Source organism: Grampus griseus, assembly GCF_964374135.1.
Source record: "Grampus griseus genome assembly, chromosome: 16".
Taxonomy (NCBI): domain Eukaryota; kingdom Metazoa; phylum Chordata; class Mammalia; order Artiodactyla; family Delphinidae; genus Grampus; species Grampus griseus.
Genome location: NC_139010.1, coordinates 24,821,369 through 24,842,789, shown reverse-complemented (window position 1 = coordinate 24,842,789; position 21,421 = coordinate 24,821,369). Strand labels below are relative to the sequence as shown.

Below are 21,421 nucleotides of genomic sequence, written 5' to 3'. Positions count from 1 at the left end.
ACAGGATGATGTAGAGGCTCTTCAACAGACAGGCTGAAGGGTCCACGAGCTCAAGCCATGTATTAATGAGCCTCTCCTCATTCTACTAGAATCTAAGCTCAGTGAAGCTTCACTCACTGCTCCATCCCCAGACACAGGACAGGCGCTCAGTAGGCATGTGCTGACGGAGCACATGTTTAAATGGAAGAACGTCATCCAGGTGAATGAGCAGGCCAGCTTGTGTACACAGCGCGATCACCCCTGTGAGAGGAAGTGAGCGCACAGGCACAAAGACCAGAAAGAGAAGGCAAAACTGAAACCGTCCCTGGGAGGCTGGGTAATGGGCTAATATCATTTCCAAAACCACAAACAAGCTACAAAGAGTCCTCATCGCTGTTGTGTGACTTCGCCGTGCAGACAGATACTTACACACACCCTGAGCCCTCCTTTCTGCTCCACGACAGAGCAGCAACCCCCACATTCTCCCGCTCTTCTCCACCAAGGGCCCTGAAATAGGTTTACTGCTGGCAGAAGTGCACTCACCAGGTTCCAGGAGCCATTTTCTTAATTGCTTGTGATTAAGGTGTAAGCTGACTGCTGGACCTGGCGGGGCCAGGGAAGGGAAATGCACTGTTTGGGGGATCTGGGGTGCAGGGCAGGAAGCTGAGGAGCGCGTGCTGCTGACAGTCTCAGAACCCCAAGGCTGTGGGATCCTGGGAGGAAACCTTCTGATGGGCAGAATGTGGACAGGACCTGGAATGTTCCCAGGCAAATGGAGCCCATGTAGGCGATACACCCCCAACCGGAGCCTGGGCTCAGGTCCACTTCCATTCAGAGGTCCTGGGTGTCCAACCAGGCGAACGAGAGTCACTGCACATGCAGCATCTGGCCTGCTCTGAGCAGACAACTGCAGGCTCCACCGGAGAGCACCCAGGGGCTTCCGGCTTGAAACCAGAGGGCAGGGGTCTAAATAAACAGCCAGGTACCAGGGGTGAGACACGGCTGCCAATTTCCAGAGGAGTCAGTCCATCAGAGGGAAAGGGTAGAGGAAGCAGCTGCCTCTGGAGCCTCAGCAAGCCCACCACAGCCCACCAGGGCAACGTGGACTGAGACCTGGGGTCAAGGGCATCGTGGTCAGGGGAGGGGCTCGGGGCTGGGAGTGAGGATCTTTGCCTCTCATCCCTGATCTGCCATCAACTCACGTGGGGCCCTGGGCAGTCCGCTCTCCTGCTCATCTGTAAACAGAGAGGTCACATGCTCTCTAAGTCCCCTTGGCACTAAAATCTGAGAGTCTGTTCAGGGGGTTTGCAGCTAGGAAGAACATCACAGGACCCTGTGCCCTACAATGATCCTTGGGACCTCCCATTTTCGAACATTTACTGTGTCCTTCCCATACACAGCGCTGCGAGGAAGCACCGTTAATCCAGCCTGTAAGCGCGGGGACAAAGGTAGTCAGAGAGGATGAAGATGGCCCTGTAGGAACCCAGCGCCTTCCAGCGCCCACATCCTCGTTCCTTCCACCAGTCAACCCAGGACAATCTAACCTGCTTCCTTCCCATCCACACGGGGATTGACGGTCATAATTAAATCCATTCCAGGGTCCACACACACACACACCTAGCTGGCCAGATGCCCCTTCAAATCTGGAGGCAGCTGGGACAGCTCAGATCACCCTGACCTCAGGCAGGACAGGGGCTCTGGGTCCAGTCAGGCCGGGGCGAGTGCAGGGTGACCCTGAAGGAGGCATTCTGCCTTTCTGACTAAAGTAAACAGTGGCCTCGTCGCAATTCCCAAATCTAGGTCTATGACCAGTCTCACAACTCCGCAGGAATTTAGAAATATAAATCTTTTCAAGGACTGTCCTCTATTCTGAGAACACCCACCCTACTTTTCTGGTACTAAAATAACCTTTCTTTTCTAAAATGCCAACCATGTTAGACGGTAGTTGGGTTTTTTTAATTTTTGCTTCTTTACTTCCTTCCTTCCTTTAAAATGAACACATTTAACAAGGCTACATGTTGGCAACCCTTGAAAGATCCTTCCCTTTGTTAACACTGGTCTGTGAAACCTGGGCTAGGAATACGGTCTTTGGATTCTTTCTTTGTTCTCTAACAGCACCTCCAGGCTGGAAGGCGTCTATGATTAGATGACCTGAGATTAGTGTCCTTATAAGAAGAAATACCAGAGAGCCCCCTCCCTCCCTTCCATACACACAAAACACACACACACACACACACACACACACACACACACACACACACACACACAGAGGCCATGAGAGGACACAGTGAGAAGGCGGCTGTATATAAGCCAGGATGAGAGCCCTCACTAGAAACTCAATCAGCCAGAACCTTGATCTTGGACTTGCCAGCCTCCAGAACTGTGAGAAAATAAAGTTCTGTTGGTTAAGCCACGCAGTCTGTGGTGGTCTGGTATGCCAGCCCAAGCTGACTAACACACTTGTGATACCCTCTCTCCCTCCCTAGGTTTCTGTCTCCCCGTGACAGGGTAACACTGTATGAGGCCAATATTACCCTGATGCCAAACCAAACACATCATAAGAAAAGAACTCTACAGATCAATAGCTTTTATGAATTTGATGCAAAAATCCTCCACAAACCAAACGTAGCAACATGTAAAGAAGATCGTACACCAAGACCAAGTAGGATTTATCCCAGGGATGCAAACTTGGTTTAATTTCCAAAAATCAATTCCAACAATATACTATACCAATAGAATAAAGGGCAAAAACCAGAGAACCATCTCAATGGATAGAGAAAAAGCATTTGACAATATTTAACATCTCTTCATTAAAAAACATAATAAACCAAGAATGGAAGAGAACTTCCTCAAAGGATATCTGTGACAAACCCACAGCTGATATCACACTTAACGGTGAGAGACTGAAAGCTTTCCTCTTAAGATCAGGAACAAGACAAAGATGTCTGCTCTTGCCACTTCTAGTCGACATTGTACAGGAAGACTTTGCCAGGGCAATCAGACAAGAAAATCAAATAAAAGACATGCATATTGGAAAGACAAAAATAAAATATCTCTACTTGCAGATGACATGACCTTGTATACAGAAAATTCTAAGGAATTCACTAAAAAAGTAAAAGTATTAGAACTAATAAACGAGTTCTACAAGGTTGCAAGATAGAAGACCCACATACAAATATCAGTTGTATTTCTATACAGCAGCAATGAACAAACTAAAAAAATAAAACTAAGAAATCAATTCCATTTGTAATAGCATAAAAATAACAAAATACTTAGGAATAAATTTAATAAGACAAGTACAAAACTTACACTCCAGAAACTACAAAACATCATGTAAGAAATTAAAGAAGACCAATATAAATGGAAACATACCTCATTTCTTCATGGATCAGAAGAGTGACTATTGTTAAGATGGCAATCCCTGGGACCTCCCTGGTGGCAGAGTGGTTAAGAACCCTCCTGCCAATGCAGGGGACATGGGTTCGAGCCCTGGTCCGGGAAGATCCCACATGCCGCGGAGCAACTAAGCCCATGCGCCACAACTACTGAGCCTGAGCTCTAGAGCCCACAAGCCACAACTACTGAAGACCGCATGCCACAACTACTGAAGCCCGCATGCCTAGAGCCCGTGCTCCACAACAAGAGAAGCCACTGCAATGAGAAGCCCGCGCACCACAGCGAGGAGTGGCCCCCGCTCGCCGCACCTAGAGCAAGCACCTGCGCAGCAACGAAGACCCAATGCAGCCAAAAATAAATTAATTAAATTTTTTTTTAAAAATGGCAATCCCCAAACTGATTCCCTGCCTATTCATAGCTGACTCTGACAGCAAGAGCGCCCCGCACACTCTCCCCTCCCTCTTGGATCTGCTTGACCCCCACTCAGGGACCTTAGGGACCCCCATCCACTCCACTCTCTGCCAGGGCACCCAGACACAACCTCCTAGAGGGGCAGAGAGATGCACAGTCTCCCATGCAGGGAGCGAGGACTCCAGGCCCCATTTCACCCACAAAAGTTCTCAGTGACCAGCTAAGAAGCCACAGAATCATCCGGGCTACAGCTATAATGGATGGCTAAAATCAAAAAGGACAACCACCAGGGACTTCCCTGGCGGTCCAGTGGTTAGGACTCTGCACTTTCACTGCCGAGGGTGTGGGTTCAATCCCTGGTCAGGGACCTAAGATCCAACAAGCCACGCAGCCTGGCCAAAAAAATAAACAACATTTTTTAAAAAGGACAATCACCAGTGTTAGCGAGGATGTGGAGAAATTGGAATCTTCACACACTGCTGATGGGAATATAAAATGGCGCGGCCACTTTGGAAAACAGTCTGGCAGTTCCCCAAAAGATTAAACCTAAAGTTATAATATGACCCAGCAATTCCACTCCTGTGTATACTGAAAACACGTACACACAAATACTTATACATGAATGCTCATAGCAGCTCTATATTCATAATAGCGAGAAAACGGAAACAACCCAATGTCTGTCAACTGAGGAAGAGATAAGCAAAATGTGACATATCCACACAACAGAATAGTATTCAGTCATAAAAAGGAGTGAAATACTGATACACGCTACAAAGTGGATAAACCTCAAAAATACTGTGCTAAGTGAAAGAAGCCCGTCACAAAGGTCCAAATATTGTATAATTCCATTTATATGAAACGTCCAGAATAGGCGAATCCCCAGAGACCGGAAGTAGGTCGGCGGTTGCCCAGGGCTTGGAGAGGGGGAGATGGGGAACGACTACCAGTGGGTACAAGAGGTTTCTTTTTGGGATGATGAAAATGTTCTAAAGTTGATGTGGTAACGATGGTTACACAACTCTGTGAATATACTAAAAACCATTGCCTTGCACACTTTAAATAAGTGACTTGTGTGGTGTGTGAGTTACATCTCAATAAAGCTGCTATAAAAGGAGCGAGCAAGAGGGCCAGACACTCCAGCGGCAGAACCCGCAGTGCGGGCCCCGCCCAGGGGCACCAGCATCATGTAGGAGCTTGCTAGACGCCCAGACCTACAGAATCAAAAGCTGGGGGGTGGGCCCAGCAATATGCATTTTAACAAGTCCTCCAGGTGATCCTGAACCTCACTAAAGTTGGGGACCCCTGCTTAGAGTACGTGGTACTTAACCCTGACTGTACTTTGGAATCACCTAAGTTACTTTAAGGAAAACTCCATGCCCCGGCCCCCATAACAGACCAACTAAATCAGACTCTCTGCGGATGGAGCTCAGGCATGGGCCTGTTTTAAAGGTCCGAGGTGAATCGACTGTGCAGCCAGGGTGAGAAGAACTGGATTAGAGGGTGTCTCAGGCCCCCCTCCTCTTCAGCTCTTTTGAGAGTTTGACCCCAGCTCGCTGGTGCCACCTGGTGGCCACATTGGGGAATGACTTTACATCTTGCTTCTGCCCCGGACCCTTATCCCTCCATCATCAACACCAGGAAGCCCAGGAATGGGGCTCAGGGATTCCCCTCCTCCCACTGCAGAGGTTAGCACCATCCTAGCCTTTGGAACGGAGATGAGGGGGCTGGCCTGGGGGGGAGGGGGCGAGTGTCCTCCGCTGGCTCTGCTTCCATTAAAACACCCCACACCCCAAAGGCAGCCAGAGCATCTACAGCTGAACATAGCCCCAACCACACCACCCTTCCCTCCCGCTGCCAGCAGAGTACAGCTAACTCACCCACCCAGCCTCATCTCTGACAACTTCCAACACAACTGTGTTCGTGGGCACCGAAGCACCTTCACTGCTTCTGAACTCGCTTCGCACCTTTCAGCCTCCTGGCCTTCGCCCAGGCGCTCCCTCCCGCCTGAAGTGCCTTCGCCTGGCTCTCATTACCTCGGGATTGTTCACGGCCAGCTCTGTGGGACCTCTCCTCTCTTCCCAAGGCTCACGTCCCCATGATGCTCCCTGCTGCACCCTCGGTGTGCCCCACAGTGAACATCCATGGCTGCAGAGCTCAGAGGAGGGGAGGGCCTATCACCTTTGGCGGGGGCGGTCCCTAAATCGCCTAAAGGCAGTGAAGAGCTAGCAGGGCCGGAAGGAAGGGGCTGTGGAGAAGGGGACTCTGACAGAGTGTGGTCAGTGTGGGGAGAGGGCCTATGGGTGCTCTGAAGCAGGGCTAGGCATCCTTTTTCAACTACTTGGGTCTCCAGCTACAGAGAGAAATGGAAGCGTCAGTTCTCCGCCCTCTCAGGGTGTCCTGAAAGGAGGAGCTCAGGCTCTCAGTTCACTGCTGCCACCTGGTGGCAGAATACGAGACCACCATGAGTGACACCCACAGGCAACTCCAAAGGGGATATACAATGGAGCTGCTGGCCCTGGGGAAAATGAGCCCATCTTCCAAAGCTCAGCAAAGTCCATTTTCTGAAACTCCTTAACCCCTTTCCCCGCCCCAAATTTGGCGGCCCTTCCAAGTGACCTCTAACCTTGGGCACAGCCTGACCCCAGATGGCCTGTCTCTAGCCCAACACCCTTTTTCCCAACCATGGTCTGATCGATGACCCTAAGCAAAGGTTGGCCTGGATCAGCCATTCACATGTGCCAGATGCAGGCTGCGCGTGGGGCTGGCTTGGAGTTGCCTCTTCCCTGCAGGGGCCACAGGCAGAAGCTGACCTTGGGGACTGCTGCCCACAGCAGAGAGCACAAGGTCGGCACCCAGAGGGGTGCTCCCTCACTTCAGGCTCAGTCTCCTCGGCTCCCCCCACAGCTGCTCCCTCCCACTCCAGCACCCTCTTCTTCTCCAGCAGCCAAGCAAGTTCACTGGGCCAGAGAAGAACAAGAACAGGTCAGCGTGCTCCACACAGAGGCCAGAGGCCACAGAGTCTGATGCCCAGAGCAGCCCGGCGGGTTACATGGCCGCACCAGCTGGGCCCCATGTGACAGAGCACGGGGAACCACAGCCGACTGGAGGGCACATTTTTTCTAGATAGGCTAAAACTCTGAATGTTTATATGAAATCTGGACTTCTTTAGAAAACTTTCGGTTTGTATTATTGAATGCCCGGTCCCTCAGGCAGCATCAGCTGTGAAAACACTGAACGGCTTCCCCGTCGGATATTAAACAGCCACTCTCCAGGACCCATCTACCAACCTGCCTCTTGCCCAGGGTCCCCAGGGCCTCCAGGGCCCAGAAGCCAGAGAGTGAATGCCTGGCACCACAGGGATCTAGGACAGGGTGCGCCTCTGACCGGTCACATCCTTGACGGGTCCCAGAGCCGCAGCAGCTGCTAAATACCCTGAACCTCACCCCCACACACACCCCACCGAGCGCTCTAGAGCGCAGCCGGGACGAGCCGGGGCTGGCCGTACTTCCATGTCAGGGATCACCTCCGCTTCCAGAAGGTAAAGAGGTGACCGAGAGCCCCTGCGGGTCCCGTGGGGCCCCCAGCCCTCACACCCACGGTGGCCGCCTCCTGGGCTGTGCACGTGGGGACGGCACCCGGGCCAGGGCCGAGGCTCACCTGGCGGTAGGTGCAGATGATGATCTCCCGCAGGTGGTAGTGCATGGGCGTCATGGTCTCACTGACCGTGTCCAGGGCCGCGTCCACCTCCTTCTTCACACGGTGCCCATCAGGCAGCAGCTGCACCACCTTCATCACCACCTGGGACCAGAGGAGGGGAATGAGCAGAGAGAAGACCAAGGTGGGGGGGGGCCCTCTAGCCCCGGCAACAGGTTCACCCACACCAAGGGCCGCACTGGCCTCAAGGCCCAGGCCCTGACCACTCCTTGCTTCTCAGATGGGGGCAGGGAACAAGGGCATTCCTCCGTATTTCTGAGGCCAGAGCTCCAGAGGTGCTTATTTTTTAAGCAGCAGGAAGCTTGCTTCAAACGAAGCCTTATCCAGGACTCTAACCCATAAAACAGATAGCTGTCATGTAACTGGGGCTGGCGGGGCGAGGCGGGGATACAGGACAGGCCTAAGCTGGGCCCTCGCTGGCTCTCCCTCCACCCGGCAGCAGCCCCCAGACACCTCGGAAACACCCAGCTCTGGGGAACCCAGTGTGGACACCGCTCATCTGAAGTAAGCCCCCCTTTACTTGGGGAAACTGAGGCCCGTTAAGATCACTCCGCAGGGCAGGGCTTCTCCCCACAGTCACCCTCCCGACCACACCCCTGCGGACCCCCCTCTGGATGTGCCTACCCTGCAACCCCTGCGCCAGCACCAACCCAAGCCTCCAGCACCTCCCACCCCCACTGCAGCAGCCCCTCCTTCTCCTCGCTGGTAGCCAGAGAGGCCATAGGAAAGTGTAAGTGTGAGCACGTCCTGTTTGTGTAATTCCTGGGCTTCAGTCTCTTCCTGGCTCCCTGGCACTCAACATAAAAACCGAAAGCTTCCCCACGTCTACAAGGTCCCCCAGTGCCTGACCCCACCTGCCTCCCAGCCTCCCTCATAACCCACCCCCCCAGGGCTCCAACGCCTTCCTGGAGCCCCCTCAGTCACCCCAACAGCCCGCTCGGTCCTTTCACAGCCCCGAAGTCGACCTCCACCTACTCATCCATCCCACCCATCTGTGTCCCCACTTGTTCACATCTGCTCCCCACCAGACAAGAAGCTCCCTAATCCCCGAGAGCAATAGCTTTTCCACCTAGGAGGTGCCCCGCAGACGATGCTATAAGAAGAAGAGACCAAAACCCTACCCAACTCAGCTCTTCTCTCAATCTGACCCATCTCCACAACTGGGCCCTAGCGGGATCGTGGCAGGCAGGGTGCTCCCTCACCCCTGCGTTTCTCAGAAGGAACTGGCCCAGGGCCGGCACACCGGCAGGGGTGGAGCTACAGCCCAGTGGGAAAAGAGGATCCATCACCTGGGAGGACCCTCGGCTAATCCGGCTCAGGCCACACCCGGATCCCAAGCTCTGGGTCGGACATCTCATTTGAGAGGAGTGTGACCACAGGTAGGTCCCCAGGATGGCCCAGGGGCAGTTCCCCAGGCAGAGGGCTACAGCTTTTTCAAATGCAACAAACCAAACTCCTAGCCTCTCCCTCTAAATTGCTCCTCCCCTTGAATTCTTCATCTCCTTGGCTGTCACCAGCACCAGCCAGAAACCTGAGGTCATCCTGGGTGTCCTCCCTCTTTGCCTCACAACCAATGGCCCCCAAGACCAGCCAATAGTGACTGGACTCTTGTTCACCAGGCGGCCCCCGCCTCACTCAGGCCCCAGGCTCTCCTCTCCACACCCTCCTCCACACACTGGCCTCCAGAATGAGAATCTGATCACGACCTCCCCTACTTCTCTGCTGGCCCCAAGGTTAAGGTCAAACACACAGTGTGGTCCTCACAGTCAGGGCCCCCACCTCAGCCCTGCCTCCTTCCATTCTGGCCAACTGCAGCCTTCCACAGGTCCTGCCCCTTCCAGACTCCCTCCTTTGCACGTTTGATCCCCTCTGCACACTATCCCTCCCCCCAGCCCCAGGAGACTCACTCATCTTTCTAAAATGCACTCAAATGTCACCTCCTCCACGAAGCCCTCTTGGGCTCCCCCAGCTGCACCTTTGGCGCTCAGAACCAATGTCTATTTCAGCACTCTTCACAGTCTATTGAATGTTCCCCACTGGACTGTGGGCTCCACAGGCCTGAAATAATTACAAAGGAAGCTGGTCTAGACATGAGCATGTCTTGGGGTGGCTAAGGATGGGGATACAGGGGCATCCTTGGGTCACATGATGTAACTTTAGAACACAGATTCAGAGGTCAACTACCTGGCTTGTGCCCTGACCCCATCACCTCTCTGACGTGGTTCTGGGGTGATGAGCTTGGTTCCCAGCACCTCAGTTTCCTCATCTATCAACTGGGAGTAGTAAGGGCACCTAACCCTTGGGAGCTGTGAAGGGTGAAGAAGGGAGCACACACAGAGCTCCTGGCACAGGACTGGGTGTGAGTAGAGAGAGTTCTAACTATCACATCTGAGGGACCGACGTGTAGACTTGGAAATAAACCCTCGTGTATACAGTCAAATGATTTTTGCAAAACCATTCGATGGGGAAGGGACATTCTTTTCAACAAACGGTGCTGGGAAAACTGGATATCCACATGCAAAAGAATGAACTTGGACCCTTACCTTATACCATATACAAAAATTAATTCAGACAGAAAGATAGACAAGAACAAAAGGCAGAGGGCTGCATACCAGATGAAGGAACAAGATAAAACCCCAGAAAAACAACTAAATGAAGTGGAGATAGGCAACCTTCCAGAAAAAGTATTCAGAATAATGATAGTGAAGATGATCCAGGACCTCGGAAAAAGAACGGAGGCAAAGATCAAGAAGATGCAAGAAATGTTTAACAAAGACCTAGAAGAATTAAAGAACAAACAAACAGAGATGAAAATACAATAACTGAAATGAAAAATACACTAGAAGGAATCAATAGCAGAATAACTGAGGCAGAAGAACGGACAAGTGACCTGGAAGACAGAATGGTGGAATTCACTGCCGTGGAACAGAATAAAGAAAAAAGAATCAAAAGAAATGAAGACAGCCTAAGAGACCTCTAAGACATTAAACACAACAATATTCGCATTATAGGGGTCCCAGGAAGAGAAGAGAGAGAGAAAGGACCTGAGAAAATATTTGAAGAGATTATAGTCAAAAACGTGCCTAACATGGGAAAGGAAATAGCCACCCAAATCCACAAAGCACAGAGAGTCCCAGGCAGGATAAGGAGAAACACACCGAGAAACACACGGAGACACACAGTAGTAATCAAACTGACAAAAATTAAAGATAAAGAAAAATTATTGAAAGGAGCAAGGGAAAAAGACAAATAACATACAAGGGAACTCCCATAAGGTTAACAGCTGATTTCTCAGCAGAAACTCTACAAGCCAGAAGGGAGTGGCATGACACATTTAAAGTGATGAAAGGGAAGAACCTACAAACAAGATTACTCTACCCGGCAAGGATCTCATTCAGATTCAATGGAGAAATCAAAAACTTTACAGATAAGCAAAAGCTAAGAGAATTCAGCACCACCAAACCAGCTCTACAACAAATGCTAAAGGAACTTCTCTAAGTGGGAAACACGGAGAAGAAAAGGACCTACAAAAACAAACCCAATGGGCTTCCCTGGTGGCGCAGTGGTTGAGAGTCCGCCTGCCGATGCAGGGGACGCGGGTTCATGCCCCGGTCTGGGAGGATCCCACATGCCGCGGAGAGGCTGGGCCCGTGAGCCACGGCCGCTGAGCCTGCGCATCCGGAGCCTGTGCCCCACAACAGGAGAGGCCACAGAGGTGAGAGGCCCACGTACCACAAAAAAAAAAAAAAAAACCCAAAACAATTAAGAAAATGGTAATAGGAACATACATATCGATAATTACCTTAAACGTGAATGGATTAAATGTCCAACCAAAAGCCACAGGCTCACTGAATGGATACAAAAACATGACCCATATATATACTGTCTACAAGAGACCCACTTCAGACCTAGGGACACATACACACTGAAAGTGAGAGGATGGAAAAAGATATTCCATGCAAATGGAAATCAAAAGAGAGCTGGAGTAGCAATACTCATATCAGATAAAAGACTTTAAAAAAAATAACGTTACAAGAGGCAAGGAAGGACACTACATAATGATCAAGGGATCAATCCAAGAAGAAGATATAACAATTATGAATATATATGCACCCAACATAGGAGCACCTCAATACATAAGGCAACTGTTAACAGCTCTAAAAGAGGAAATCGACAGTAACACAATAATAGTGGGGGACTTTAACACCTCACTTACACCAATGGACAGATCATCCAAACAGAAAATTAATAAGGAAACACAAGCTTTAAATGACACAACAGACCAGATAGATTTAATTGATATTTATAGGACATTCCATCCAAAAACAGATTACACTTTCTTCTCAAGTGCACATGGAACATTCTCCAAGATAGATCACATCTTGGGTCACAAATCAAGCCTCAGTAAATTTAAGAAAATTGAAATCATATCAAGCATCTTTTCTGACCACAATGCTATGAGATTAGAAATCAATTACAGGGAAAAAAACATAAAAAACACAAACACATAGAGGCTAAACAATACATTACTAAATAGGATCACTGAAGAAATCAAACAGGAAATCAAAAAACACCTAGAGACAAACTACAACGAAAACATGATGATCCAAAACCTACGGGACCTATGGGATGCAGCAAAAGCAGTTCTAAGAGGGAAAAAGAAACAAGAAAAATCTCAAATAAACAACCTAACCTTACACCTAAAGGAACTAGAGAAAGAAGAACAAATAAAACTCAAAGTTAGTAGAAGGAAAGAAATCATAAAGATCAGAACAGAAATAAATGAAATAGAAACAAAGAAAACAATAGCAAAGATCAATAAAACTAAAAGCTGGTTCTTTGAGAAGATAAACAAAATTGATAAACCATTAGCCAGACTCATCAAGAAAAGGAGGGAGAGGACTCAAATCAATAAAATTAGAAATGAAATAGGAGAAGTTAAAACAGACACCAGAGAAATACAAAGCATCCTAAGAGACTACTACAAGCGACCCTATGCCAACAAAATGGACAACCTGGAAGAAATGGGCAAATTCTTAGAAAAGCACAACGTTCTGAGACTGAACCAGGAAGAGACAGAAAATATGAACAGGCCAATCACAAACACTGAAATTGAAACTGTGATTAAAAATCTTCCAACAAACAAGAGCCCAGGACCAGATAGCTTCACAGGCGAATTCTGTCAAACATTTAGAGAAGCGCTAACACCCGTCCTTCTCAAACTCTTTCAAAAAATTGCAGAGGAAGGAACACTCCCAAACTCATTCTATGAGGCCACCATCACCCTGATACCAAAACCAGACAAAGATAATACAAAAAAATTACAGACCAATATCACTGATGAATATAGACGCAAAAATCCTCAACAAAATACTAGCAAACAGAATCCAACAACATATTAAAAGGATCATACACCATGATCAAGTGGGATTTATCCCAGGGATGCAAGGACTCTTCAATATATGCAAATCAATCAATGTGATACACCATATTAACAAACTGAAGAATAAAAACCATATGATCATCTCAGTAGATGCAGAAAAAGCTTTTGACAAAATTCAACACTCATTTACGATAAAAGCTCTCCAGAAAGTGGGCATAGAGGGAACCTACCTCAACATAATAAAGGCCATATACGACAAACCCACAGCAAACATCATTCTCAATGGTGAAAACCTGAAAGCATCTCCTCTAAGATCAGGAACAAGACAAGGATGTCCATTCTCGCCGCTATTACTCAACATAGTTTTAGAAATCCTAGCCATGGCAATCAGAGAAGAAAAAGAAACAAAAGGAATACAAGTGGAAAAGAAGAAGTAAAACTGTCACTGTTTGCAGATGACATGATACTATACATAGAGAATCCTAAAGATGCCACCAGAAAACTACTAGACCCAATCAATGAATTTGGTAAGGTTGCAGGATACAAAATTAACGCACAGAAATCTCGTGCATTCCTGTACACTAATGATGAAAAATCTGAAAGAGAAATTAAAGAAACACTCTCATATACCGTTGCAGCAAAAGGAAAAGAATACCTAGAAGTAAACCTACCTAAGGAAACAAAAGACCTGTATGCAGAAAACTATAAGACACTGATGAAAGAAAGTAAAGATGATACAAATAGAGGGAGAGATATACCATGTTTCTGGATTGGAAGAGTCAATATTGTGAAAATGACTATACTACCCAAAGCAATCTATAGATTCAATGCAATCCCTGTCAAATTACCAATGGCATTTGTTTACAGAACTAGAACAAAAAATCTTAAAATCTGTATGGAGACACAAAAGACCCCAAATAGCCAAAGCAGTCTTGAGGGAAAAAAACGGAGCTGGAGGAATCAGACTCCCTGACTTCAGACTATACTACAAAGCTACACTAATCAAGACAATAATGGTATGGCACAAAAACAGAACTATAGATCAATGGAATGGGATAGAAAGCCCAGAGATAAATCCATGCACCTATGGTCAACTAATCTATGACAAAGGAGGCAAGGATGTACCATGGAGAAAAGACAGTCTCTTCAATAACTGGTGCTGGGAAAACTGGACAGCTACATGTAAAAGAATGAAATTAGAACACTCCCTAATACCATACACAAAAATAAACTCAAAATGGACCTAAATGTTAAGACTGAACACTATAAAAGTCTTAGAGGAAAACACAGTAAGAACACTCTGTGACATAAATCACAGCAAGATCTTTTTTGATCCACCTCCTAGAGTAATGGAAATAAAAACAAAAATAAACAAATGGGACCTAATGAAACTTAAAAGCTTTTGCAAAGCAACGGAAACTGCAAACAAGATGAAAAGACAACCCTCAGAATGGGAGAAAATATTTGCAAATGAATCAACAGACAAAGGATTAATCTCCAAAATATATAAATAGCTCACGCAGCTCAATATTAAGAAAACAAACAACCCAATCCAAAAATGGGCAGAAGACCTAAATAGACATTTCTCCAAAGAAGACATACAGGTGGCCAAGAAGCACATGAAAAGCTGCTCAACATCACTAATTATTAGAGAAATGCAAATCAAAACTACAATGAGGTATCACCTCACACCAGTTAGAATGGGCAACATCAGAAAATCTACAAACAATAAATGCTGGAGAGGGTGTGAACAAAAGGGAACCCTCTTGCACTGTTGGTGGGAATGTAAATTGATACCGCCGCTATGGAGAACAGTATGGAGGTTCCTTAAAAAACTAAAAATAGAATTAACATATGACCTAGCAATCCCACCACTGGGCATATACCCAGAGAAAACCATAATTCAAAAAGACACATGGGGGCTTCCCTGGTGGCGCAGTGGTTGAGAGTCCGCCTGCTGATGCAGGGGACATGGGTTCGTGCCCCGGTCCAGGAAGATCCCACATGCCATGGAGCGGCTGGGCCCATGAGCCATGGCCGCTGAGCCTGCGTGTCCAGAGCCTGTGCTCCACAACAGGAGAGGCCCACGTACTGCAAATAAAAAAAAAAAAAAGAAAAAGACACATGCACCCCAATGTTCACTGCAGCACTATTTACAATAGCCAGGTCATGGAAGCAACCTAAATGCCCACCGACAGACAAATGGATAAAGAAGATGTGGTACATATATTCAATGGAATATTACTCAGCCATAGAAAGGACCGAAATTGGGTCATTTGTAGAGACGTGGATGGATCTAGAGACTGTCATACAGGGTGAAGTAAGTCAGAAAGAGAAAAACAAATATTGTAATATTAACACATATATGTGGAACCTAGAAAAATGGCACAGATGAACCGGTTTGCAGGGCAGACATAGAGACACAGATGGAGAGAACAAACGTATGGACACCAAGGGGGGAAAGTGGTGGCGGTGGGGTGGTGGTGTGATTAATTGGGAGATTAGGATTGACATATATACACTAATATGTATAAAATGGATAACTAATAAGAACCTGCTATATAAAAAAATTAAACTAAAAAAATAAAATTAATTCAAAATGGATCAAAGACCTCAATGTAAGAACTAAAACCATAAAATTCTTAGAAGAAAAGCTTCATAACATTGCATTTAGCAATGACTTCTTGGATATGACACCAAAAGCACAGGAAACAAGAAAAACAGACAAATTGATTTTCATCAAAATTAAAAATTTTTGCATGAAAGGACACTATCAATAGAGTAAAAAGGCAACCCACCGAACTACCACATATCTAACAAGGGATTGATATCCAGAATATATAAAGAGTTCCTACAACTCAACAATAACAAAACAACCCAAATCAAAAATGGGCAAAGAATTCAGATAGGAATTTCTCCAAGAAAGATACAAAAATGGCCATAAAACAAATGAAACAATGTTCAACATCACTAGTCGGTGGGGAAATTCAAATCAACACCACACCAGGTCACTTCATACCTACTAGGAAGGCTATTATCAAAAAAAAAAAAAAAAAAAAACAGAAAACAACAAGTGTTGGCAAGAATGTGGAGGAACTGGAACCCTTGTGCTTTGCTGGCAGGAATGTATATCGTGCAGCTGCTGTGGAAAACAATATGGCAGTTCCTCAAAATTTAAACAGTGAATTACCAGTTGATCCAGTGATTCCACTTCTGGAATTGACAGCAAAGACTCAAACAGATATGTGTACACCCATGTTCACAGCAGCGTGATTCACAGTAGCCCAAAGGTGAAGACAACGTAAGTGCCCACGGACAGATGAATGGATAAACAAAATGTGGTCGATACTTACAACGGAATGCTACTCAGCCTTTTAAAAATGCAAATTGTGACACATGCTACACCACGGATGAAACTGGATGCTATGATGCTAAGTGCAATAAGCCAGTCACAAAAGGACAAATACTGTATGATTCTCCTCACATGAGGTATGTAAAATAGTCAAATTCATAGAGATAGAAAGTGGAATGGTGGCTGCCAGGGGCTGGGCGAGGGGAGATGGGCAGTTAGTGTTTAATGGATAGGGTCAATTTGGCCTAAGGAAAAAGTTCTGGAGATGGTGGTGATGGTTGCACAATAATGTGAATGTACTTAATGCCACAGAGCTGTACACTGAAAAATGGTTAAAATGGTAAATTTTGTGTTATGTACGTTTTACCACAATAAGAAATTAAAAAGAAAAGAATCAGTGAATCAGCCAGAAGAAGGAAGAGAGAAGTGGTCCAGGGCAAGGGAAAAGCACATGCAAAGGCCCAGAAGCTGAAAGCACTTGGTGAGTTTGAGGAGCTGCATGGAGGCCAGGGTGTCAGGACAGTAGGGAGGGCAGGGAAGGGGCACTGGCCAGGCCGGCCAGGTAGGCAGGAGCCGACCACAACACCGACACCGGGCAGCCACGTGCCAACTCTGAGTTCCACTTGCCCCATGTGTAAGACGGGGACACTGCCACCTACTTACAGGGTGTCAGGGAACATGACATGAGGCACATGAGGTGCAATACATGGATGGCTAAATGTGAGACGTTAGCACTGTCCATCCAGTGCCCTGAATTGAAATGGGGGTGGGGTGGGGTGGTCCGGGGCTCGGCACCAGGGTCACCAACCGCAGCTGGGTCCCAGGTGCCCGTGAGGTGGTCGTCAGTGTTACCCAGACAAGATGGTGGCCAGGAGCCCAGCAGCAGGGCCAGGAGGAGTGGAGGGGATCCGCCCCCTCTTCTCCAAACACCATCTGCCAGGGCCCAGAGCCAAGCTACCCTGTGCCCTGTTTGCTCATCTGTGAAATGGGGACAGGGAAGGACTGATACGATGAGGTAGAATAAGGTAATGGCCTTAGGAGGAGCTTTGAAGATCTCCCCCCAACCTGCCAGCAAGACTCACCCCTCCCCTCCCCCAGGTGTCCCCTGGGGACCCCACGGGGCGTGCTCACCTCAAACTCGCCCTTGGTGAACTTGGCATCGGGCACGCTCACGAGCTCCTCCTCGCCCACCTCGGGGAAGCCCTAAGGGAGGACAGCCGCTGGGACCGGAAGCATGGCTACCAGACCGCACCCTCCCCCAGCTCTGCCCACAGCTGGAGCCCGTGCCAGGGGTCTGCCAGCCCACGCACCGTCTGCCCAGGGCTGATGAGAGGGGGCTCTGGGACCACACCTTCCTGCCACAGCCAGGGTCCCCAGGGACCAAATGCCCACCCTGCCTGGGCAGAGCCCTGTCCTCACACAGGAGGCCACACATACTCGGATGTGCCAGAAGGCAAGCACGGCCACCACCATGGCGGTCGTGGTCCGGCCCTGGCCGCTGAGGCAGCTGAACACGAAGCCGGAACCCGGGTCCTTGGCGAGGGCAGCCTGCAGGGTCCCCAGCAGCCGGTCAAAATCCTGCACAGGGAGACCGAGGTCTGAGTCAGTGGGTACTCCCAGCTGCACAGACTCCCAAGATGGCCCATCCCTCCAAATGGCAACCCTGGCAGCTGTCCTGGGAGTGTTTGCCCGGAGCCTGGCTGTGTCAGGCTCACAACCTTGTATGCACATACACTCAGCTCACTGCAGTACACACAAGACCACGTGCACGTAAACAGCCACACTCCCATGTAACCAGGCACTGGACGTATGAGCAGACACGGGCACACACCTGAGGTTCCTGGTGCCCACCATCTGCCAGGTAGAACAAGCACACTCCTATGTGCTGCGCCCCCGGGCTGCACGTGGACCCCCCCCCCCACCGCCCTACTGCCCACCTGAGGTGGACCCAACCCAGATCCCAGTTTGAGGGCAGTCCCAACCTCAGCCAATCACTGCAGCGTGAGACCACCAGAGGGCAACAAACTACGGGCAGCCAGACCCACAGAGCAAAGTGAGGGGGCCATACAAGCCCCGTCACCACCCGTCTCACAGACAGACACAGGCGCATCACCCAAAGAACTGACACATCACACAGGCACACAGTGACCCCCACACAACACAGGCCAGGCACACACACCACACAAACCTTAAAGACCCACAGACCGTACAGACATTCACAAGCATAAACCTACAGATACCACATGCACACAGAACTCCCTCAGTCACACACAGCATTCCCCAGCACCCTCCTCCACAAACCCCCTACACACACACCACACAGCTCCCCACCAGACACGCTCTCCACGCGTCCCCCAGCAAAGACAAGTGGCACAGTACAGCCTCCATAGACACAGACACACCACACACACTCTCCACAACCACACCCACTCTGAACACACACAGACATGCTCACCCACCCCACACGTACCTACAACACATAATACACACACAAACAGGCACGCGCGCACACGCAAACACGAAGCTCGGCAGGCGTGTGAATAAACCACCTAGGCCGACCTGAAACCCTGCAGAACAAGCTCTTAGTCCCTCTGGGGAGCTGTGCCCACAGCCAAGGCCCAGGCCCGAGGGAGGCGGGGGGGCATCCTCTCCCTCCCCAGAGGCCTCAGCCACGCAGCCCCCTCACCTCCTCGCGGGGGGCACAGAAGTCTGGCATGGGGACGCGGTGGTAGGTAAGGCCGGGGCAGGTCCCACGGTGCTGGCTGAAGACCTCCTGCGTCGTGAGGCATGTCTGGAACCTGCGGGTCCGCGGGCCCTGGGTGCCTGCGGGAGGCATGCTCAGGTGGGCCTTCAGCTGGGTCTCCAGGTTCTAGGGGAGGGTGGGACGGAGGGCTCAGGCCACGCGGCAGCCCCCAGGCCAGCCCTGAAAGACCAGCACCTCTGCAGCCAGGATAGTCCTGGCTTCCGGGCCCATCCCTCCCCCTTCTCAAGCCTCAAGGTTTATAACCAGACCCGGGGCTGCAAGGGAGTCCTGAGTCAGCCACTCCCTGAGACCGCTCCTCTCGGGGCCTCAGTTTCTTCATCTGTACAAAAGGAGCACAGAAGCTTCTGAAGACCCTTTCGACCCTTTCAGGCCAAGTCCCCAGAAGGCCTCCAAGGCAGGGGTGCGTACAAGGCAGGAGGGCCTCACCTCCACCTGGCTAGGGGCCGTGGGGGGCCCAGGCCACCGCAGGCTGTGGGTGCGCCCGTCACACTCCAGCACAGCCTCCTCTCTCAGGTTGACCCACACGACCTGCTGCAGCTTCCTCTTAGTGTCGGTCAAGTAGGCCAAGATACTCCCCAGGGCCTGGGGGGACAGATGGCCGTCAGTGAAAGAGCTCAAACCCCCTTCTCCTCACCCCACACGTGGGCCCCCTGGCTGGTCACCTTGGCACTGGGCTGGGCCGTGCCATAGATGGGCAAACGGGGCACCCGCCGAAAGTTGGCCACGTCCATCTCTCTGACGGTGCTGAGTGCGTCCGGGGAGACGAGGTCATCTGCCCCCTGTTGGGAGAGAAGCAAGCCTGGGACCCTCAGCGGCCGACTGAGGTTCAGAACCTGGCCCCAGGTGGGCATGGGGAGCGGGGGGTGAGACCAGCACTTGACAGTTCAGAAAGCACTTTTGCACACTTGGAGCCTCATAACCACCCTGGCAAGGGCAAGTGCAATGGTGCCCACTCTCCGGATTAGGAAGCTGAGGCTCAAAGATGAGAGGCTGGTGGCAAAGATACCAGAACCAGGCCTCCTGGCTCCCAGCCCAGAGCGCTTGGCGTTGAGAATGAGGAGTGGGTACTGGAACGTAGCCAGAGCTGCAAATGCTTCTTAGGGCCTGAGAATGGCCCCATTCTGTTCACAGGAGGATCCCATCAACGCACGGGCCATCCACCCTTTGCTTCCTGTGAGGGCAATGCTTAGCCCAACCCCACAGGAACCAAGGCTGTAATCAACCCCGGGGCCAGCCCACACCCACGCCCACTTCCCCAGCCAGCCAGGCACACTCACCAGGGAGCCGGTGGTGATGAGGTCCCCAGGGGCCACAGGCCCCGCTGAGCTTAGTGTCACAGGCAGGCGGTACAGTTCGGGACGGGCACACAGCCAGCGGCTGAAACTGAGGGCAAAAGCCAACGGGTACTGCAGCCCGAGGCAGGGAGAGACGGGAGTTCAGGGTCACATGGCCATCCCAAACTCTCCCTGCCTGCCCTCTGGTCGGGGGACCCCAAGGGATACCCATCACGGCCCAGGGCAGGGATGAGGGGCTGGGGAGAGGGGACCAGGATATCCGAAGCGAGATCCCTCCAGGCCCCGATGCCCTGGCTAAGGGTACAGAGATGGGCCCAGAGGAAAGAGACGTGGGGCCTCCCTTTGCCTGACCTGCTCGGGGACCATCCCTCTATCTGGGTCTCTCCTTGCCTCCCCCAAACCCGCCTTCCTCTGGAACCAACACACATGTCCCCACTCCCCTCCCCGGCTCCACAGGGGTCCCCATCAACCCCATGCCAGTCACTGGGTGGGGAGTCTGGAGGGGCCCCAGGAGAAAGGGGGATGGGTCCGCTCATCCCCCTACCCCACCTGCTCATGGAGATAGTAGTTAAACAGGACCAGGTAGAAGTATCGCTCCAGGCTCCGCAGCGCCCTCTGCCGGACACCGCGCTGGCTGCCGCTTTCCTGAGAGGAAGGGACCAGGAAGGAGGGCGGGCAGTAAAGATGGGGCTGCTAAGCCACCCATCCCCATCCCCAGAAGGCAGGAGTTAAGCCTCAGAAACTCCCATTAGACAATCTACCCCCACCCTTCATAACCCTGTTTCGCCAGGTTGGAAGTTCTTCCAACCCTATCCCATTTGCTGTGGTTTACCCATGGTGCAGGAAGAGCTACTGGTGACCCCAGGAGGCACTACAGCTCTCGGTGAGGCTCTGTGCCCAGAGACAGGCTGGGCCTCGCCGCTTTGCTCCAATGCCACCCACCATGCAGGGTCGCCCACAATCCGTGTTGAAGCAGCAAGTGTATAAACACCCTTCCCTGAACCAGAGGCCCTCGCTTAAGAGCTGCGACCCTCCCCACCCCAGCGTCCTCTGGGCAGGGGGCTGTCACAGAAAATTCCAAATTCCCTCTCTTCACCTTCGGATCTCAGGCTTCTCCTGCTGAGTCA

General features: G+C 50.4%; 1 protein-coding gene across 3 annotated transcripts in view; it reads right to left on the bottom strand.

Moving 5' to 3' along the window:
* The window catches only part of PALD1 (phosphatase domain containing paladin 1), an 89,237-nt gene that overhangs the window by 19,913 nt on the left and 47,903 nt on the right, over positions 1-21,421 (bottom strand). For all 3 annotated transcript variants that reach the window (XM_082673747.1, XM_082673745.1, XM_082673746.1), the window contains exons 11-18: positions 20,844-20,939; positions 20,277-20,405; positions 19,662-19,778; positions 19,426-19,581; positions 18,922-19,104; positions 17,673-17,813; positions 17,367-17,438; positions 7,444-7,584 (exon numbers count right to left, since the gene is read on the bottom strand). In XM_082673747.1, the coding sequence (XP_082529873.1) occupies positions 7,444-7,584; positions 17,367-17,438; positions 17,673-17,813; positions 18,922-19,104; positions 19,426-19,581; positions 19,662-19,778; positions 20,277-20,405; positions 20,844-20,939 (1,035 nt within the window). The remainder of the gene's footprint in view (positions 1-7,443; positions 7,585-17,366; positions 17,439-17,672; positions 17,814-18,921; positions 19,105-19,425; positions 19,582-19,661; positions 19,779-20,276; positions 20,406-20,843; positions 20,940-21,421) is intronic.